At 31.7% G+C, this 21262-nt stretch overlaps 1 protein-coding gene across 1 annotated transcript in view; it reads left to right on the forward strand.

Annotated features, from left to right (window-relative positions):
- The window catches only part of LOC141297562 (calcium-activated potassium channel subunit alpha-1-like), an 89044-nt gene that overhangs the window by 54997 nt on the left and 12785 nt on the right, over nt 1-21262 (forward strand). Inside the window, exons 17-23 of the mRNA XM_073827978.1 lie at nt 4442-4528; nt 4646-4722; nt 6577-6750; nt 14082-14175; nt 18591-18714; nt 19796-20020; nt 20097-20289. Of these exons, the coding sequence (XP_073684079.1) occupies nt 4442-4528; nt 4646-4722; nt 6577-6750; nt 14082-14175; nt 18591-18714; nt 19796-20020; nt 20097-20289 (974 nt within the window). The remainder of the gene's footprint in view (nt 1-4441; nt 4529-4645; nt 4723-6576; nt 6751-14081; nt 14176-18590; nt 18715-19795; nt 20021-20096; nt 20290-21262) is intronic.

Below are 21262 nucleotides of genomic sequence, written 5' to 3' on the forward strand. Positions count from 1 at the left end.
TTTCTAGACGAGTAAAAATTATTGTCTTGTTTTCAGAAAAAGCAAGTCAAAATGAACTGAGTTTTTGCTTAGAACAAGCTAAATAATCTGCCAATGGGGTAAGCAAAAAAAATTTTTTTCAGACAGAAAACAAAATAATTGTTCTTACCCCATTGGCAGATTATTTTGCTTGTTTCAAGCAAAAACGCACTTAATTTTGACTTGTTTTTTCCTGTTTTTACTCGTTTAGAAGATCATTCTTGATTTAAAAATTTTAGGTATTTTGGCTGGAAACAAGACAGAAAATCTAAGTAAGAAAAGCATTTTTTGCAGTGTAATGCTTTTACTGTCAACAAATCTTTTATTTTCTGTTATTTTCACACTTGTGAAATTAAACATGCTGAATGTTTTAGGTGTAGTTCATGCAAAAATCAAACATCTGTCATTATTTACACACTCTCATGTCATTCCAAACCAGTGTTGTTTTCGTCAACGATGACGAAATCATTTCGTTGACGCCACTTTTTTTCATGACGATAACGAGACGATGACGAGGCAAAAATGGCTCGTTGATGACTAAAACATAACGAGACGTGTGTGAGTTTTCGTTGACGAGACGAGAATAGACGAAAATGTTAGTGGGTGGTCCGTCAGACGTTTAAAATGCATGACATTTCTGCTTATTGTGCATGCCAATTACAACCTAAAAAGTATCTGCCGCTATGGCAAGCCGTTTTAGCATTAAATAATTTTTGCCATACTAGTATGGCAAGCCGTTTTAGCATTCCATCCATGTTTGGTGCAGCGCACAACATGCTCAACACGTCACATTGTTGGCACTCAGACAGACAGACGATTAACCATGATTGGTGGTCGCAAACGGCGAGAGGACCTATGGGTGTATTTCAAATATGTCTTTTATGTCTAAAACCATTCCTTCATTATTGTAATTATTGGTGAAAGTAGTCGATCCGGAAGCTCACATTGTGTTGAACTATAGATCTGCTATTTTCACAACTTATAAGTGACACTACCCAACAGCAAAATACTTACTGACCTACAATCATTTGTTAAAAGACTACTTTTCCCCTTTTTTTGACTAAAAATAGACTAAAACCTTTTTGACTTTTCGTCGACTAAAATTGGACTAAAACTATCACATATAGAAGTGACTAAAATTGGACTAAAACTAATAAGCATTTTAGTCCAAAAGACTAAGACTAAGACTAAATCTAAGATGGTTGTCAAAAACAACACTGTTCCAAACCTGTATGACTTTCTTCTGTGAAACACATATGTGACCCTGGACCACAAAACCAGTCATAAGGTTAAATTTGACAAAACTGAGATTTATACATCATATGAAAGCTCAGTAAATAAGCTTTCTATTGATGTATGGTTTGTTAGGATAGGACAATATTTGACTGAGATACATCTATTTGAAATCAGAAATCTGAGGATGCAAAAAAATCAAAAAGACTGAGAAAATCACCTTTAAAGTTGTCCAAATTAGGTTCTTAACAATGCATATTACAAATCAAAAATTACGTTTTGATATGTTTACAGTAGGAATTTTACAAAAAATCTTCATGGAACATGAACGTTACTTAATTTCTTAATGATTTTTGGCAAAAAAGAAAAATCTAAAATTTTGACCCATGCAATGTATTTTTGGCTATTGCTACAAATATATCCCAGCGACTTAAGACTGGTTTTGTGGTCCAGGGTCACATATAAGGTGAGACACTGAAGGTGAATAGGGTAAAAAAATTAACTAATAGTTATTGCCTTACTTACCCAGTTGATTGATTACATTGATAATTGCAAACATTTTTTGTATTACAAGTTTTCTAAATGTTAGGTTTAAAGGGATAGTTCACCCAAAAATGAAAATGTGATGTTTATCTGCTTACCCCCAGGGCATCCAAGATGTAGGTGACTTTGTTTCCTCAGCAGAACACAAACGAAGATTTTTAATGAAAACCGGTGCAGTCTGTCAGCCAAATAATGGAAGTGGATGGGCACCAGACCTTTAAAAGTAAACAAAAACATGCACAGACAAATCCAAATTACACCCTGCGACTCTTACGATACACTGATGTTCTGAGACATGAAACGATTGGTATTTGTGAGATACTGAACAGTATTTATATCATTTTTTACCTTTGATACACAGCCACGTCCATCTCTCCTGAGCAGGAGTTTGGCATCCGGCTTGTTACATGGGAACGCACTCTGACGTAGTATACACAAATGCCGGAACCCGGAAGCCCTTACATAGTGCACAGAGATTGTGGGTATAGCGGCTATTCAAAATGGTAATTACTTGCGCTTATCCTGATTGTTCAAACCGATTTAAAGCTAAAAGATTATGTTTGCTTGCACAAACTCATCCGGGACTTTTCACCGATTTCCCCTTACGGCATTTGCGTATTCTACGGATGAAAAGCTCATGCTTAGGACAGATGGACGTGGATGTGTATCAAAGGTAAAAAATCATATAAATACTGTTCAGTTTTTCACAAAAAACGATTGTTTCGTGTCTTAGGACATCAGTGTATCGTAAGAGTCGCAGGGTGTAATTTGTATTTGTCTGTGCATGTTTTTGTTTACTTTTAAAGGTCTGGTGCCCATCCACTTCCATTATTTGGCTGACAGACTGCACCGGTTTTCGTTAAAAATCTTTGTTTGTGTTCTTCTGGGGAAACAAAGTAACCTACATCTTGGATGCCCTGGGGGTAAGCAGATAAACATCAAATGTTCATTTTGGGTGAACTATCCCTTTAAATCTGCAAATGAGCTATTATTTAATAAAATATGTGCTAATTTGCATACATTTCTAGTACAAAAATCTAAACACTGGAAGTCCGTTTCAAAATTTTATATTTTTGACATATTAGAGTCAAATGATATTACAGAGGGAATTTTTCATATTTTGTCCTTCCATTATTCAGAAAATACTTCAACTATATATTTTTTGCAATTTTTGGTGGAATAAAATGTTGTATAAAATCAAACAAATTATATATGAACAAACCATTCTGTAAAAACCTTCAGGATATAGACAGGAATAAAAATGTAAAGTTTGGTGTGTGTAAGAGCTACTGAAGTGGAGATTAATGGCTCAGTGTAGGAGAAAATATCATTTTGAGAAAACGGCCTTTAAAAATATGGATTGTAATTGAAATCTTTTGACACAAATAGATAAAGTGCTATAAAATAATCACGTAACGGTGTCTTTCGGATGTTTTATTTCCACTAGTTAAAAAAAAACACTTTATGAAAGCCCAAAATCTCAAACTTGACATGTGCATGTTTTTGCCTGCAGTGTCTCCCCTTAAAGGAGAGTTATTTTCTATACAATGAAAGTGAAAGGATATGGACAATATCAAGCTCTACAAATGACAATATGACACCACTAAAGCATCCTAAAGTATGACTTGTATAATTTGTCATTGTTCAATTTAATCATAAATGAGATTCAATTTTTCCTTTTACAAAGGCATTCTGTTAAACATTTCCTTTAATGTTTCATGGAAGAAAATAAGTTGTGTATGGAATGACATGAGTGTGGAAATGATCACATATAAGCCATTTTTGGGTGAACTATTCTATGCTTGCATGTCTGTTAACTAAGTAAACTAATACTGTGTTTGCATGCAGATGTTGTCCTGAAATGTTTAAAATAGATTGTTTTAGCTCAGACATAACAAAAACCTTCATCACAATGTAAAGATACACTGCAAAAAATGCTTATCTTACTTAGATTTTTTGTCTTGTTTCTTGCCAAAATATCAAAAAATTGTTAAATCAAGATTTTCTAGACGAGTAAAAATTGTCTTATTTTCAGAAAAAAAAAAGTCAAAATTAAGTGTTTTCTGCCAATGGGGTAAGAGAAATAATCTTGTTTTCTGTTTGAAATTTAGTTTTTACCTACACCATTGACAGATTATTTAGCTTGTTCTTAGCAAAAACTCACTTCATTTTGACTAGTTTTTTTTTTCTGAAATTAAGACAATAATTTTTACTCGTCAAGAAAATCTTGATTTAACAATTTTTTATTTACTTATCTAGAAAATCCTTCGTGATTTAAGAATTTTTTGATATTTTGGCTAGAAACAAGACAAAAAAATCTAAGTAAGAAAAGCATTTTTTTGCAGTGTATACAAAGAGTAGATTTATTAAATTAAATTTTTAAAACTTCATTTGAGCAAATGCATGCCGTCATTAACATTAAAATGCGACGTGATGCTTCTGTTTGTATTCTGGGTGATTATATGAGTTTTTTGCACACTGTTTTGATTTGTATTTGAATGTTTGATGGCTTACACAGATTTTTGATTCATTTTTAAATGCGTTTTCACGTTGTGGCATGAGCTGTCCCATCTCTATATGCACAGAAATGATGATTTGGAGAGCAGTATTATCAAAAAAACACATACATGTTGTTTGTCTTTCACAGTACGCTGATAAACCCGGGCAACCATGTGAAGATGCAGGAGGGAACGCTGGGCTTCTTCATCGCCAGTGATGCCAAAGAGGTGAAGAGGTGAGGAGATCATAGAGTTTGTGTTTTGAGGTTTTCTTCATATCCAGCTATAGATTTACATCATATCAGCTCATATGTTGTGTGAATGGTTTGAATAAGATCACCTCTTTCCATTAGGGCACTTTTCTACTGTAAAGCTTGTCACGATGACATAACAGACCCAAAACGGATCAAGAAGTGTGGATGCAAACGGAGTAAGTTACCATGAGAATATTTATTAATAATTGACTTACATTTATTTATTTATTTTTATTTTTTATATTTATAAATAGATTTTATTAGGTGTATTTCATATCATTTTTATTTTACCTAATAAATAATAAATGTTTTTATTACTATAACATTTATTCAAATATTTAATTAGATAGACTCTGTTGTGTACAACAGCGTTTTGGTGTCACGTAAAGATTACATTTGTAATATTTTAAGAATAAAGTCGAAATAATGAGAATAAAGTCAAAATGTTACGAGAATAAAGTTGAAATATTTCGAAAATAGTCTAGATTACGAGAATAAAGTCAAAATGTTATGAGATTAAAGTTGATATATTTTGAAAATAAAGTCGAAATTATGAGAATTAATTCAATTGAGAAATTCTCAAAATATTATCGAAATATTTTGAATTTATTCTCGTAGTATTTAGACCTTATTCTCAAAACATTTAGAATTTATTCTTATAATTTAGATTTTCTTCTTGAAAAATTTCAACTTCATTCTCAAAAAATGACTATTCTCAAAATATTTCAACTTTATTCTTGTAGTATTTCGACTTTATTTTCGAAACATTTTCACTTTATTCTTCTAATTTCGACTTTCTCAAAAAATTTTGACTTTACTCTCATAGTATTTCGACTTTATTCTCGAAACTTTTCAAATTTATTCTCAAAAATTTTTGAATTTATTCTCAAATCATTTCGACTTTATTATTTCGAGAATAAAAATAAATATTTGTAACTTTATTATCGTAATTTCGTCTTTATTCTCAAAAAATGTTGACCTTTATTCTCCTAATTTTTTACTTTATTTTCAAAATATTACGAGTTTAATCTCAAAATCTTCTATTTTTTTAATATTTTTTAATGTGGCACTAAAACGCGTCGTAGTTGTGCGATCAGGAATCATCAACTGCATTTTTTGTGAGATTTTCACATTACGGTTTTCCCCACAGCTGGCGAATAATGATTTGGATATACAGTAAAATAGAAATTTGTGATATTATCTATATCACTGCCTCGCCTGGCCACGTTATTGACCTCTTTGGCTTTTACCTCCACCTGCTACTTTTAAAATATATCAGAAAACATTTTCGTTTTCATTTAGTAATGACAGATTTCACATTTTCCCTTTTTCTCGCTGCCCTGGATCTGTGATCATTTCCCCCACTCTCTGATAGTGTTGTATTGTGAGTAATGACTGCCTTCATCTGTAAATGCAGATTTCTACTGTAGCCTGCTGCATGTGTGAATGTAAAACTACATCCTCCATCAACCCACTGTCCTCCACCGCATCATCAGCAGGAGACAGCTTGACTTTCACTGTTCTAACAGGCTCCTAACAGCACTTGGGCTTTTATGAGAATTATTCTGTTTTGAGTTTAGCTATCGTCCCATATGTTTATTTTTATTTTTCATTTTTTAAAGGTAAAATGATGTGTTTTGCATAATTTATGAGGTAAAACACTTTTGTATTTTATATACAATAGCAGGACACGTTACAGTGAGCTCCTGATATCTTTTCTCATTCACCTCCATGCATTTCCATGCTTTTCTTGCGTCTTTAAAATACAGTGTTCCCAAGATTATAAAAAATAATTAAAACAGCTTTGGAACCATTTGAACTGCTATATTGTTGTTGAAAAATATATCGGATTTTACTATATAGCACAATCATACATATCCTGATAACAAACATGTTTTTCCAAAGGTGTTCCCCAGGGCTCTGTATTAGGCCCGCTGTAGTTTCCGGATATCCAGCTTCTGTTAGTGAAATAATGCTTCCATCCATTAACATGCTTCTCCTCCTCTCCCCTCATCCCCCCATGACCCCAGCCAAGAAGTCCACCTACAAGAGAATGCATCTGGCATGTTGTGTAGCTTGCGGTGGGGCAGAACATGGCTGCTCGTGCATGTCAGACAGTGTGGCTAGTAACATGGAGGTTCTGCACCGTGGCTTCCCCTTCTCTCCCGTGTCTCTGTATGATAACACGACCACTTTACGCTCCTGTAAGTGAACGCCTACCCTTAGGGAGCCCGTGTAGTCATCTGTGCCCGCTACCTGTGTATGTAGTGGTGGCATCTGATGTGGTGAAGACTGCTGTAAGCTCATGGATGTATCTGTGTTGTAGACTTCTTCTGCATGCTGTTTATGTTTATGTAATGTTTTATTTTACATTCAGCTATGTACAGTGGTCTTTATCTGAACAGTTTAAGCAGTTTGTGTTGTGTTTTACATTAGTAATCTAGATGTTTAATACGGTGATTGACATTACTAACACTTATAGGAAAATAGCTATAGTGTATAGGAGAATTAGTATACAGTATGTCATTTGTATTAAGGGTTGAGAGTGTAGATATGCAAAAGCTTATACCAGCCTAAAGTTGTTAGCTGATGTCCCAGCCTGGCCAAGCTGGTTAGTTTGGTATGGTTTAATGGTTTTAGGGGCACTTTGGGTCAACATGTCAGGCTAGGAGACTAGTTACACTGCAAAAAAAGGCTTATCTTACTAAGCATTTTTGTCTTGTTTCTAGTAAAAATATCTAATATTAAGCTGCATTTACTAGATGAACAAAATGACCGAAGATATTTAGTCTTGTTTTAAGCAAAATGCACTTAATTTAGCACTAGGCAAGCAAGGCAGCAAGTATCAGAGCAACTGAAGCAATGAGCAATTGAAGCAATTTTAAGATGATTTTAGACAAAATGGGTAAAAAATCATAAAAACAACCACTAGTAATATGATTTAGTGGGTTATACCTTTTTACCAACAGGTGGCGCTGTTATCAAATCGATGTGGTTTGTTCAGTGTGAGGTGACAATGACACACAAAGTTTGATGTCAATATGTCAAAGCTTTGTAGAGATAAATCCTCAGAGTCATTTTGGCATCATGGGTCAAGATTGTTGCATTGCTATACAAAAACGGTTCAGTCTATTGACATAAAATTCATAACTTTTTGTCAGCACAGTCTGAACATGATCTGACTCGATTTTGCTGAAAATCGGACGAACGGTCTAGGATGAGTTCGGAAGAAGTAGGTTTTCAACATAAATCAAAACGGTGGACAGGAAAGTTTGGCCAACGATGGCAAAATTGATGTCTATGTTTTTGACATGAGCCAGGGAATATTTTAAGACTAGTTTCATTACAATAGGCTAATGCAATCAAAATGTATTGTTTAATGAATGGTTTATTATTCTTGACCAATAGGCGGCGCTGTTACCAAATTGATGTGACGTTTCGTATATTGACACAAAATCCATAACTTTTTGCCAGCATGGTCTGAAGATGATCCGAGTCAAATTTGGTGAAAATCGGACCAATAGTCTAGGAGGAGTTCAAAAAAGAAGGTTTTCAACATTAATCAAAATGACGGACAGGAAGTTCATCCAATTAAGGCATAATTGGTATCGATGTTCTCTGCATTATCCAAGGAATATAGCAAAACCAATTTCATGACAAAAGGCTAATTTAAACAAAAAAAATGTAATTTCATTATAACTTTTGGCCAGAACTTTTTGAGCACTGTCAGGGGATGGTGCCGAAGACACATACAGAGTTTCGTAACGATAGTCAATGCATTCATAAAATTTAGCATTTTTTGACAAAATTCAAAATGGCCGATGCCCAAAATGGCTGACATGGGAAAATTTGGTTTGACTCGACATGATGCACCGAACCAGTTTTGTGAATGGCCAAACCATTGAGAAGTTATAAGCAAAAATAGCCATTTTTCATATCTCCTGACCACTAGGTGGCACTGTGCCGAAACACTGCAGGTAGCCTCAGGTCACGCTTGTTATAACACACACCAAGTTTGGTCTCAATACGCCAAACCGTTGTGGAGTTATAGACTCACATCCATTTCTGCGTGCTTTTCGTAGAATTCGTTTGTGCGTTATTCGAGAACGGTTCGACTAATCAACTTGAATTCCTTAACTTTTTGCCAGCATGGTCTGACGATGATCTGAGCCAATTTTGGTGAAAATCAGACAAACCGTCTAGGACGAGTTTGAAAAAGTAGGTTTTACGAACTATTAAAAATAGAAAAAAAACCCTAAACCTTACAATTTTTTTAAATTTTGGACTTAATCCGACTCGGCAAGAATTTTGATTCTGTGCCTTATGCTTCAAAAGTTATTAGCATAAACATGAGTGAAACTTTGGACAAGTGGTGGCGCTAGAGAGTTTGAGTTAGAGACTCCAATCTTGCTATGGTTAATGTTGGGACTGTCCTCTATCAGTGCGCCAAACCCACAAGCGGTTCTATGGGCTGCCATAGACTCAATGGCAGAAGAAACGGAAGAAGAAGGAACTTCAACGTCATTTTGCTTATCTAGTAAATGCATCTTAATTTAAGAGAAACAAGACAAAAATAGTATGTAAGATAAGCCTTTTTTGCAGCTTTTGTGTTTACTGGGTGATTTATTTTCAATTTATTTCGCATTCTCACTGATTCATCATTTCATTGCTCCATGTGTCTCACTTTTAACCTCATTTTGTCTTTGCATTTTCTCAGCTAAAAGTAACTATAACGGATACATCAAATCAAGTAAGTCTTCTCCTCATTTTTACTCCTTTGTTTCTTAACCCTCAGCTGTTTCTTCATTCATTCATTTATTCATTCTCTTCATGTCCTGTTCATCCAAACCTCAGTGAAAAAGTATTTGGACATGTAATTGCATCAAATCAAAGCAAGTGTCATTCAAAATATTGAAAATAGGTTTTTGCCCATTGCTCATTAATAATAATACATGGCTGTTAAGTCAGTTCACACAGGTTGTAAGTGGCCAAATACTTTTTTTGCAGTTTGTGTGTCACTATGTATCAACACTAGATGGCGCTGCTGCACTGCAGTTCAGAAAATGTGGAGCTGTAACTTCAGAAACTGTTTTGTATTTCACTGCTTTGGCTTTCATTTGTTTTTATCGTTTTCTATGCATTTGTGAAGGTTTATTTGTCAGCTAATGGTGCTGTCTGCAATTTTAGTTTAGGAATATTATCCATATAATATCACTACAATCTGACAGAGATCACTCAAATAAGGATCCAGAGACATTGTCTCGGTGACTGTGGAGGATCAATAATAAATCAATATATAATAAAATATTCAAAAGTTAACAAAAGTCAATATTTAAAAAACAAAAAACAAAAAAACATACACTGTATTTAAATCAGAATTTCTTTCCACTGCTGCTCGAAAGTTGTTTTGATTTTTTTGTAAGAAGCCTTTTCTGCTCAAGTCAAAAATGTAATATGGCTAAATGTTTTTACAACATAAAATAATGGTTTTTATGTTAATATACTTTCAAACATATTTTATTCCTGTGATGCAAAGCTGGATTTTCATCAGCTGTTACTCCAGTCTTAAGTGTCACATGATCCTTCAGAAATCATTCTAATATACTGATTTATTATTAGAGGTATCAATGTTGGAAACAGTTGTGCTGCCAAATATGTTTTTGGAACCTAATTCTTTTTTCAGGATTCTTGAATAACAAGTTAAAAAGAACAGCATTTATTCAAAATATAAATCTTTTCTAATAATGTAAATCTATGCTATTAATTTAACACATCCTTGGTGAATAAAAGTATTAATTTCTTTCAAAAAAAGAAAGACTGATTTTTACTGACCCCAAACTTTTGAACAGTAGTGTATATTGTTAGAAAACCTTTCTATTTTAATATTTTATTAATCAAAGAATCCTGAAAAAAAAGTATCAGAGGTTAAAAAAATTACACTGAAGACTGGAGTAATGATGCTGAAAATTTTGCTTTGTATTACAGGAATAAATTACATTTTAAAATATATTCACATAGAAAACAGTTAGTTTAAATTGAAATAATATTTCACAATATTACTTTTTTCTGTATTTTTTATCAAATATTGCAGTCTTTTAAAAACCATTAAAAATCAAAACTTTTCAAACTTTTGCGCTGAAGTGTATATATATGTTAAATAAAATATTATTAAATATTCAACATATTAAAACCCATTTTTTAAATATACAAATTATATTTTTTGTAAAAACTATATAATTTCCATTATTAAAAATGATTATGCATCACATTTGTGACCCTGACCACAGCTATAAGCTATTTATTTTAATTGAGATTTATGCATCATAAATAGCTGAATAAATAAGCTTTACATTGATGTATGGTTGGCTGAGATACAGCTATTTGAATATCTGTATTCTGAGGGTGCAAAAAATCAAAATATTAAGAAAATCACCATTAAAGTTGTCCAAATGAACTTCTTAGCAATGCATATTACTAATCAAAAATATCTACAGTAGAAAATTTACAAAATATCTTTATGGAACATGATCTTTACTTAATATCCTAATGATTTTTGGCATAAAAGAAAAATCTGTAATTTTGACCCATACAATGTATTGTTGGCTATTGCTACAAATATACCAATGCTACTGAAGACCTGGTCCAGGGTCACATTTAATATCTTTAATAATAGGTTTCAAAACAAGAAGGCAATATTATTCAAATATTTTCCATAAAAACACATTTAAACATTTTTTTTTTAAATAAACAATATTGTATCAGTCATGTTAAGGACAGTAAAAATGTCAAATTAAATGCATGTTATATCAGTTTTCAGATTTGGCTGATTCTCTCCACTGCCTGATTCTGAATGTTTCTTGTCTGACAGTAAACAATGAGCTCAGTCCAACATTCCAGCCCCAGAATCCCAAACCCGCTCTAATGCCAGCTCAGGGCGCAGAGAGAGTGCCTTCTGCTGTCCCGGCCGTCCGTGTGTCAGTGCCTTTAGTAAATAATCGTAAAGGCAGTCTGCTGTCTCCGGCCGCCTTGTACCTGCACAGACTCAGTCTGGCCGGCTCTAGGGAGCTGTGTCAGAGCGGCAGCGCTGGCACAGGAGCATCTGATGCCAACCGTCTGCATCGGGCCTGTAGTCTGCCTGTTAAATACAGATACCATTCCAGCCACGGCTCCGCCTTCACCGTCGGCCCGCACACGCGCTGTAAGACTCGGCCTGCCGTTGTGGGAAATGCATGCAAACTAACAGAGTTCAGAAATACTAAACAAACTATCCTGAACAACAATATGGAAAAAATGAAGGTGGTAAAAAATAGGGTCTTAGATCCTTTTGAACAGAGTAAACAGTTTTTAAAGGGGAAAAAAACTGAAAAAAGAGAAAAAGTTTTTTGATGAGGATGTTTTTTTAAGAGAGGGAAAAAGTAAAGTTGAGAAAGGAGAGAAGGTTTTTTGATGAGAGAAAAAAACTGAAAATAGAGAGAAAGTATTTTAAAAGAATTTTAAGGAAAGAAAAAAGTTCTTTGAAGAGAGGGAAAAAGGTTTTTTCTTTTTTGATGAGAAAAGGTTTTTTGATGAGATTAAAAAAAACTGAAAAAAGAGAAAAAACTATTTTGAAAGAATTTTTAGGAAAGAAAAAAGTTTTTTGAAGAAAAAAAATTTGATGAGAATTTTTTTAAGAGAGGGAAAAGTTTATTCTTTTTTGATGAGAAAAGGTTTTTTGATGAGAGAAAAGAAAGAGAGAAAACATTTTTTAAATACTTTTTAAGAGAGAAAAATAGTTTTTTGAAAAAAGAAAAAAAATGAGAAAAAAGTTTTTTGAAAGGAGAAGTTTTTTAAGAGAGGGAAAAAAGGGGTTTTCGTTTTTGATGAGAAAAGGTTTTTTGATGAGAGAAAAAAAAACTGAAAAAAGAGAGAAAAAGGTATTTAAAAAAAGTGTTTTGAAAAGAGAAAAAAAGTTTTTCAATTAAGGAAGTTTTTTAAGAGAGGAAAAAAAATATTTTTATTTTTTAATGAGAAAAAAAAACTGAAAAAAAAAGGAAAAAAATAATTATTTTTAAAGATTTTTTTAGGAGAGTTAAAAAAGTTTTTTTGAAAAAAGAAAAAACAAATACAAGAAAAAAGTTTGTTGAAGAGAAAAACATTTTTGAATAAAAAAAAATGACAGAAAAAAGGTCTTTGGGACAGGAAAAAAAATCTGAGAAAGAGAAAAAAACTCAAAGGACTCAGGAATGATGTGAGATATTTTTTTTCCACCTTGATATTTATTTTTCTTTTTTTAATATTGCAGTTCAGGACTTTCGTAATCCTGCATTAATTAAAAAAATACTAAATCAGTTTTTATAGTTAGGTTAGGACACAAGAAAAAAATGTATGCAGGATTTACTTTAAAACAGATTTCACTTAGAAATTGTAAATATTATAAATAATTACAAAGAAATGGCAAGTAATGTGTTGAATTAAACATGACGTTTTAAAAGTAAAACGACTGAAATAGACTTTTTTCAAACTGTTTTAAAATTTTCCATTTTTTATTTACAATTTTATAAAAAAATATTTTGATACTAAAAGCTTAAGTAAACATAAAAAACAAATGAATAATAAATAAATATTATAAAGAATTGCAAAGAAATGGCAAGTAATGTGTTGAATTAAACATGTTTTAAAAGTATAAAACGACTGAAATAGACTTTTTTCAAACTGTTTTAAAATTTTCCTTTTTTATTTACAATTTTATAAAAAAAAAATTTGATACTAAAAGCTTAAGTAAACATAAAAAACAAATGAATAATAAATAAATATTATAAATAATTACAAAGAAATGGCAAGTAATGTGTTGAGTTAAACATGACGTTTTAAAAGTATAAAACGACTGAAATATACTTTTTTCAAACTGTTTTAAAATTTTCCTTTTGTATTTACAATTTTATAAAAAAAAAAAAAATTTTGACACTAAAAGCAAATGAATAATAAATAGTAAAAGCCACCCAAATTAAAATATGTGGAATTATAATAATAATAAATTCATTTATAAATGAAATATAAATAATTATTAAATAGAACTAATAATTGTTCAAATGTTAAAAAGGTATTTAAAATTTATTATAAAAATTGTGTTTCAAAAATCTAATCATTTTATAGTTTTCTGTTAAAAAATAAACCTAAAGTTAAGCTGTAAAAGTTTTTAAGAAAAAGGTCAGATTTAACGAGGTCTGCAAATATTCTAATGTGTTTTAACTTTGCTTACAATTATTTATGAAAATAAAATATATAATGCATTACAATGTACATTATGCATTATACAGTACATAAAGGGTTCAAGTAAAGTTTAACAGAAATATTTATTGCGCTAGTCAGAATGAAAACACTTAGTCAAACTTTACCCAGAATTCCCACTCTTTCTCTGTGCCTGTGCTTCATCCCTTCTGTCTGTGTCTCACAGCTGTGTGTTTGTGTGTTTTGGAGTGTTTTAATGATTTGTGACTGTTGTTTGGTAACATATGTAGTTTGGTTACGTCTCAAACTGTGTGTGGTGTTTCAGTAGTGGAGGAGGAGCAGCAGTCCACACTGTCGCCCAAGAAAAAACAGCGGAACGGAGGAATGAGAACGTCGCCCACATGCTCGCCCAAAATCATCAGGTAAGAACAAAGCCATCTTTTCTGTGAGTAATGCATGAGAAAAGCCCTTCACATTTAGGATCTCTGTCCTCACTGCACCGGTCACACGGCCCACGGCTCCAGCCAATCAGAGGCCGCGGTTGGTCTTCGTCGCCTCAGGCTGTCGGTTTGTCAGTGCCGTCCGACAGGCAGTCCCGCTTTTAACTCCCGCTACCTGGCTTTTATCTTGTCCACCAGAATTACACATCCATTTATTGATTTTGACTGATGAAAGAGCTGCTAGTGAATTAATAAAAGGCATTAATACACAATGATGGAATGAGAATAATATCTTCTGAATACTTTATCAAGACAGCATGCAGGAATAATTCATATTATATGGACAGAAATTAATAACAAGTGGCATTTAGATTTTCTGTATGTGACCCTGGACCACAAAACCAGTCTTAAGTAGCATGGATATATTTGTAGCAATAGCCAAAAATACATTGCATGGGTCAAAATTGTTGTTGTTTTTTTATGCCACAAATCATTAGGATATTAAGATCATGTTCCATGAAGATATTTTGTAAATTTCCAAATAAATATATCGAAACGTAATTTTCGATTGGTAATATGCATAAGAACTTTATTTGGACAACTTTAAAGGAAATTTTCTCAATATTTAGATTTTTTTGCACCCTCAGATTCTAGATAAATTTAAAAACATTTGACTTATGGTTTTGTGGTCCAGGGTCACGTATTTAAACAAAGTATATCATATATACTTTCATATATATATATATATATATATATATATATATATATATATATATATATATATATATTAGTAAAAGTGATTATTATAATGTAATAATTATATATAATATATAGTAATAATATATTACTATAAATATTGTGTGTGTGTGTGTGTGTGTGTGTGTATATTATAGTAAATATTATATAATACATTTTATATAATATTTATATTATATAATAATATTTTATAAAAAAATATAAAAATATTATATAATACATTTATTATTTTTATTTATTTAGTATTTATTATATATATAAATATAAATACACACATACACACACACACACACACACACACACACACACACATATATATATATATGTGTGTAATATATATTTAAATAATATATAATTAAATTAATAATTATGTTCTGTTTATATTACTATAAATACTGTATATTTATTATAGTATATTATAGTTATATTTATTATAGTAAAAGTGATGATTATAACTTAATTTATTTAATAATTATATATTTTAATTATTACTATTAATATTGTATATTATATATATATATATATATATATATATATACTATGAATATTATAATATATTACAATATATAGATACAGTAGATCTAAATATTATATAAAATAAATACAACAAATTATTTTTAAATAAAATTTAATAAAAGTATTATATTAGTTTATCATAATCATCACTTTTGCCTTATAGTAATAATTAATAATAATTAATATTTGTGTGCTGTTATGGAAAATTATAAATCATATATTTATTTTATTTATTATAAAATCAGCACTTTAACTATTACTGGTTATGATTTTTTTTTTAAATATTTTTTATATTAGAACAATCTCATAATGTTAAGTATTAACCTTCATAACGTAATGTCCTGCACCGCTTGTGAATAATATTATATTATATAAATGAAACCAATTCATTTTGTGTCCCAGCTTTTCTTGTCTTGTTTTTATTTTTGTATAGCAAAATATAGCAGATAAAAGCTGCTTTAATTGTAAAAAGGAAATATGATCTGATGTCATGTGTTAATAGCTTTTTTTTTAGTGTTGCAAGACTGCACTGAAGTACTTTAAATACTGATTATAGTAAAGTCTCTCTAGGAAAAAATGACGTTTGGTACTATAATATTAAGATTACAGTCTCAGCACTGAAAATCTACTGCAGTTTCTGTATTTGAGCTGCTCTGAGATGTGTTTGGTTTGTGTGCGAGGTGTTTTAGTGTTTAGGGTTGTTGTATGAGAGTCGCCTGAGGCTCTTTTGCTCAAACAGCGGCAGAATCATCGTGGTGAATCGTATCGGCTGTGGTTAGCGCCGCCGCCGGCCTGCAGGCCCCAGTGAATTAGTAATGAAGAGCAGATTGAATCGGCTCTTTAGAAAGCATGTTAGTGTCAGCGTCAGTGAGCGAACACAGATCTCTTAGGGTTTTCATAGCCTGGAGAACAACAGGGTTTGCTCTCAGCCAAGGGTTTGTATGTACATTACAGACATTCATAAGAAACAGTGTGAAAACAAAAGAATATTCTATAGGTATAGCAGCAGCAAAATCATTTCATAAACATATGTGACCCTGGACCACAAAACCAGTCTTAAGTCGCTGGGGTATATTTGTAGCAATAGCCAAAAATACATTGCATGGGTCAAAATTTTAGATATTTCTTTTGTGCCAAAAATCATTAAGAAATTAAGTAAAGTTCATGTTCCATGAAGATTTTTTGTGTAATTCCTACTGTAAACATATCAAAATGTAATTTTTGATTTGTAATATGCATTGTTAAGAACCTAATTTGGACAACTTTAAAGGTGATTTTCTCAGTATTTTGATTTATTTGCACCCTTAGATTCCAGATTTTCAAACAGATGTATCTCGGCCAAATATTGTCCTATCCTAACAAACCATATATTAATAGAAAGCTTATCTATTGAGCTTTCATATGATGTATACATCTCAGTTTTGTAAAATTTAACCTTATGACTGGTTTTGTGGTCCAGGGTCACATATGTTTATGCTTTTTAAATGCTTTAATTTTGTACAAATTGCAAAAAGTCACACTTGTGGTATTCCGGGTCAAAAATTACCGGACTCCAAACAATTGCTTATAAATCTCTCATTTTGCTATATGTGACCCTGGACCACAAAACCAGTCATAAGGTTAAATTTGACAAAACTGAGATTTATACATCATATGAAAGCTCAATAAATAAGCTTTCTATTGATGTATGGTTTGTTAGGATAGGGCAATATTTGGCTGAGATACATCTATTTGAAATCAGAAATCTGAGGATGCAAAAAATAAAAAAGACTGAGAAAATCACCTTTAAAGTTGTCCAAATTAGGTTCTTACCAATGCATATTACAAATCAAAAATTACATTTTGATATGTTTACAGTAGGAATTTTACAAAAAATCTTCATGGAACATGAACTTTACTTAATTTCTTAATGATTTTTGGCATAAAAGAAAAATCAAAAATTTTCACCCATGAAATGTATTTTTGGCTATTGCTGCAAATATACCCCAGCGACTTAAGACTGGTTTTGTGCTCCAGGGTCACATATTATCACCAAATATTGGATTCAATCTTTTTGTCAACTTGTTTCCTTTTTAATTTAGGACTGGTTTTGTGTTTCTTTTTGCATCTGATTAATTTTAAGCCTCATTTATCTGAAAGTAGGCACCTCATTTTTTGAGTGAAAAAATGTTTTTTTTTTTTTTTTTTTTTTATGAATTTTCACAATATGAGATAAAAAATTATTAAAATTTGCAGTGTTTATCACACTAGTGTGCTTTAATGTTTAATAAGGAAGTTTGCTTTTTAAATGCTTTCATTTTGTACAAAATTGCAAAAAGTCACACTTGTGGTGTTCCGGGTCAGAAATGACCGGACTCCAAACAATTACTTGTAAATCTCTCATTAGGCTATATTATCACAAAATATTGGATTCAATCTTTTTGTCAACTTGTTTTCTTTTATTTAGGACTGGTTTTCTGTTTCTATTTGCATCTGATTAATCGCAGGCCTCATTTATCTGAAAGTAGGCACCTCATATATATATAAAAAAAAATATTTTTTTTTTACATTTTCATGATTTTAATTAAACTTAATCTAATTAAAAATATTTGAGTAATATTTGAATATATTGAGTTTTTTTTAGGATAATTTGTTTTTAATTATTAAAAAAAAATAACATTACCAAAATAATTTTAATCATGTTCATGTTCTTGACAGATTTTGAGATGAACCCATTTGCTCAGGTGTGTTTCGGATGTATAGCGGTACGGTAGCGTGTCCTGGTGTTCAGGCGTGTGGTTTTGCTGTCACGCCACACATTAAATTTGATGGACTGAGAGCTGGAGGAAGTGAGGAGAGCCTCTAATGGCCTAATGATTGAAAATAAAGTCATAACAGCAGCTGCGGCTGACGGATGGAAACGCTCTCTGACAGAATGCTGAAACCTTCACCCCTATAATGGGCCAATCAAACGTCTTCGAGACCCTGAGCTCCTGCTCTCAATCACGTCCTGTAACGGCAGCCCTGCCAATTCATTCTGTGCGAATGTCTGCTTTATAAAGTCATTGATCTGCTTGTTGTTGGAAGTGCAGCATGAATTTAGCCAGCTCAAGTTTTTCCGTGTTTTTATGGTTTGTTGATTTCAGGCACGACCCGTTGTTGGTCCCAGGACACGATCAGATGGAAACAATGGATGAGAACATAAAGAAATATGATTCGACAGGAATGTTTCACTGGTGTCCATCAAAAGACATAGAGAAGGTCATGCTGGTAAGAGGCATTAAGCACGTTACACAACATAACTGAGGGAAATTATGCTTTAAAAGACACTTTACAACAGCAGATATAAGATCAGGGTTCAAATTTGACGTATAATATTACAGTATTTATTACAATTTTGAATTGGTTTAATTTTTTTGAATTTTTTTGTTTTGTTTAGTTTTTATTTTATTTATTTATTTATTTTTTAAATGTAGTTATTCTCCGTTTTAGTAATTCAACTTAAACTAAGCAAAAACTAGAAATTTTGCCTTGGTCACTATCTGAAATATTAAATATCAGTTTTATAACTAAAAAAAAACTAATTCTGTTTTAGTTTAGTTATTTTAAAATTTTAGTTTTAGTAATTTTAGTATTTTTACTTAAAATAAAAAATATATATATATTTTTAAATAAAACTAAAAATACAGTGATTTTTTGTGTATTTTTTTGTTTTATTAACTTTTTAAAATATTTTTTTTTTGTTTTAGTTTAATTATTTTTAGGTGTGGTTTTAGGAATTTTACTATTTCAACATAAACTAAAGTAAAATTTCTCTAAATGCATTATAATGTACGTAATTGTAATTGGAAAAGTAATTCAAATGAGTATTTTGGGGGTAAACTGTCATGAAACTAATTTAATAATGCTAATAATGTAATATGTAATTGGAAAAGTTTTGAAGTTAAATTGTAATGAAAACATTTTTAAAAACTAAACTCAATTTTTTTCCTTTTCCTTTTTTTTTAATTTTAGTATTTAATAAAATATTTTCGTATTTAATGTATATATTACTTTTTTATTTTGTAACCTTACTCATCCTTAACAAAATGAAAATTAGAGCTATTGCCTTGACAACTAACTGAACTAAAAGTAGTAAAAAAAAATTAGACAAATTGTGTAAAATTGTCAATTTATATGAATTATATAAAATGTAAAATTCAATATACATTTCTATAAATAATAAAACCAAAAAATGTACTAAAAGTACCATCTTTCAGTTAACATTTTTTATTTGTGGTCAGATTAGTGTTTGTGACTGGTTTTAAGTTCAGTAGAGGTTGGTAATTGATTTATTGTCTTTCTCTCTCAGACTCGCAGTGAGGCGGCGATGACAGTTTTAAGCGGTCACGTGGTGGTTTGTATATTTGGCGATGTAAAATCAGCCCTGATCGGTCTGCGGAATCTGGTGATGCCTCTGAGAGCCAGTAACTTCCACTATCATGAATTGAAGCCCATTGTATTCGTGGGCTCTCTGGAGTACCTGAAGAGAGAGTGGGAAACGCTACACAACTTCCCCAAAGTCTCCATCTTACCCGTAAGTGGACGTCTGTCTCTGTTTAACTATTAATGGCATATCAGCATCATGTTAGTGAGGTATGTCTCTTGTTTAGGGAACTCCATTGAGTCGGGCCGATCTGAGAGCTGTCAACATCAACCTGTGCGACATGTGCGTCATCCTCTCCGCCAATCAGAACAACATCGACGACGCCTCTCTGCAGGATAAGGAGTGTATTCTGGCATCTCTCAACATCAAATCCATGCAGTTTGATGACAGTATTGGACTCCTGCAGGCCAACTCGCAAGGTAAAGTCTAAAATTTTTTATTTTGTTAACATCTTTTCTGGTGGAAGCAATACATAAATGAAGAAGAAAGCCAAAGTATGAAGTGTCATGGATGTGTGAGTAATCCACTATTTCGTAGAGGGGGATCCAAATGACAATTTTCACCTGATATGATTCCGAGCCAAATTACAGAAGAGGAAAATATGACTTTAGAAATATGCCAGTATCACTATATTATTTTCACACAGAGATTGATAGCTCTATTAGTGAAATCTGTTGACTTTAGCAGTCTTTGTTGCGTTATACAAAAATGGGGACCATTCAGAAATGAGGAAAAAGCACTTCTCGTGTCTTTTTCCTGAAATTTGCATGCTTGTAACTCAAAAAGTATTAAAGATATCTTATTATCCTTTTAGATTTTAGTTCCTACCAAACTTTTCTTTTGTTATCCTAATTTTTGAGGCCCTATGTGGTTCACTTCCAGAGATATTAGATTCTAAGTATGGCTGTAAGAGGAAATTGTTTAATTGGACACATTTTCAGTGGTCAGAAACTAAATGTTGGTCACTTTGCATATAGCTGATACTTATTGTATTTAAAGGGGAATGTCTGAACTACAAATCATTTTAAAACTATAAATGTATCTCCTTTCTTTTTATCAAAACAACTGCATACAACATACATGTCTGAGTGCCATATCATTTAAACTATTAGCTCAAGGAGCCACATTGAATTCGCAATATCTCTGGAACTGAACCACATAGGGTTTCAAAAATTAGGATAACAAAAGACAAGTTTGGCAAGAACTACAATCTAAAAGGATAATAAGAAATCTGTAATACTTCTTGAGTTACAGGCATGCAAACTTGAGGAAAAAGGCACAACATTTCAATGTGGCTCATAGATTAAATAGTTTAAATGATATGGCGCTCAGACATGTATGTTTTATGCAGTTGTTTTGATAAAAGGAAAGAAGATACATTCATAGTTTTAA

This window comes from Garra rufa, chromosome 22 (genome assembly GCF_049309525.1).
Source record: "Garra rufa chromosome 22, GarRuf1.0, whole genome shotgun sequence".
NCBI lineage: Eukaryota > Metazoa > Chordata > Actinopteri > Cypriniformes > Cyprinidae > Garra > Garra rufa.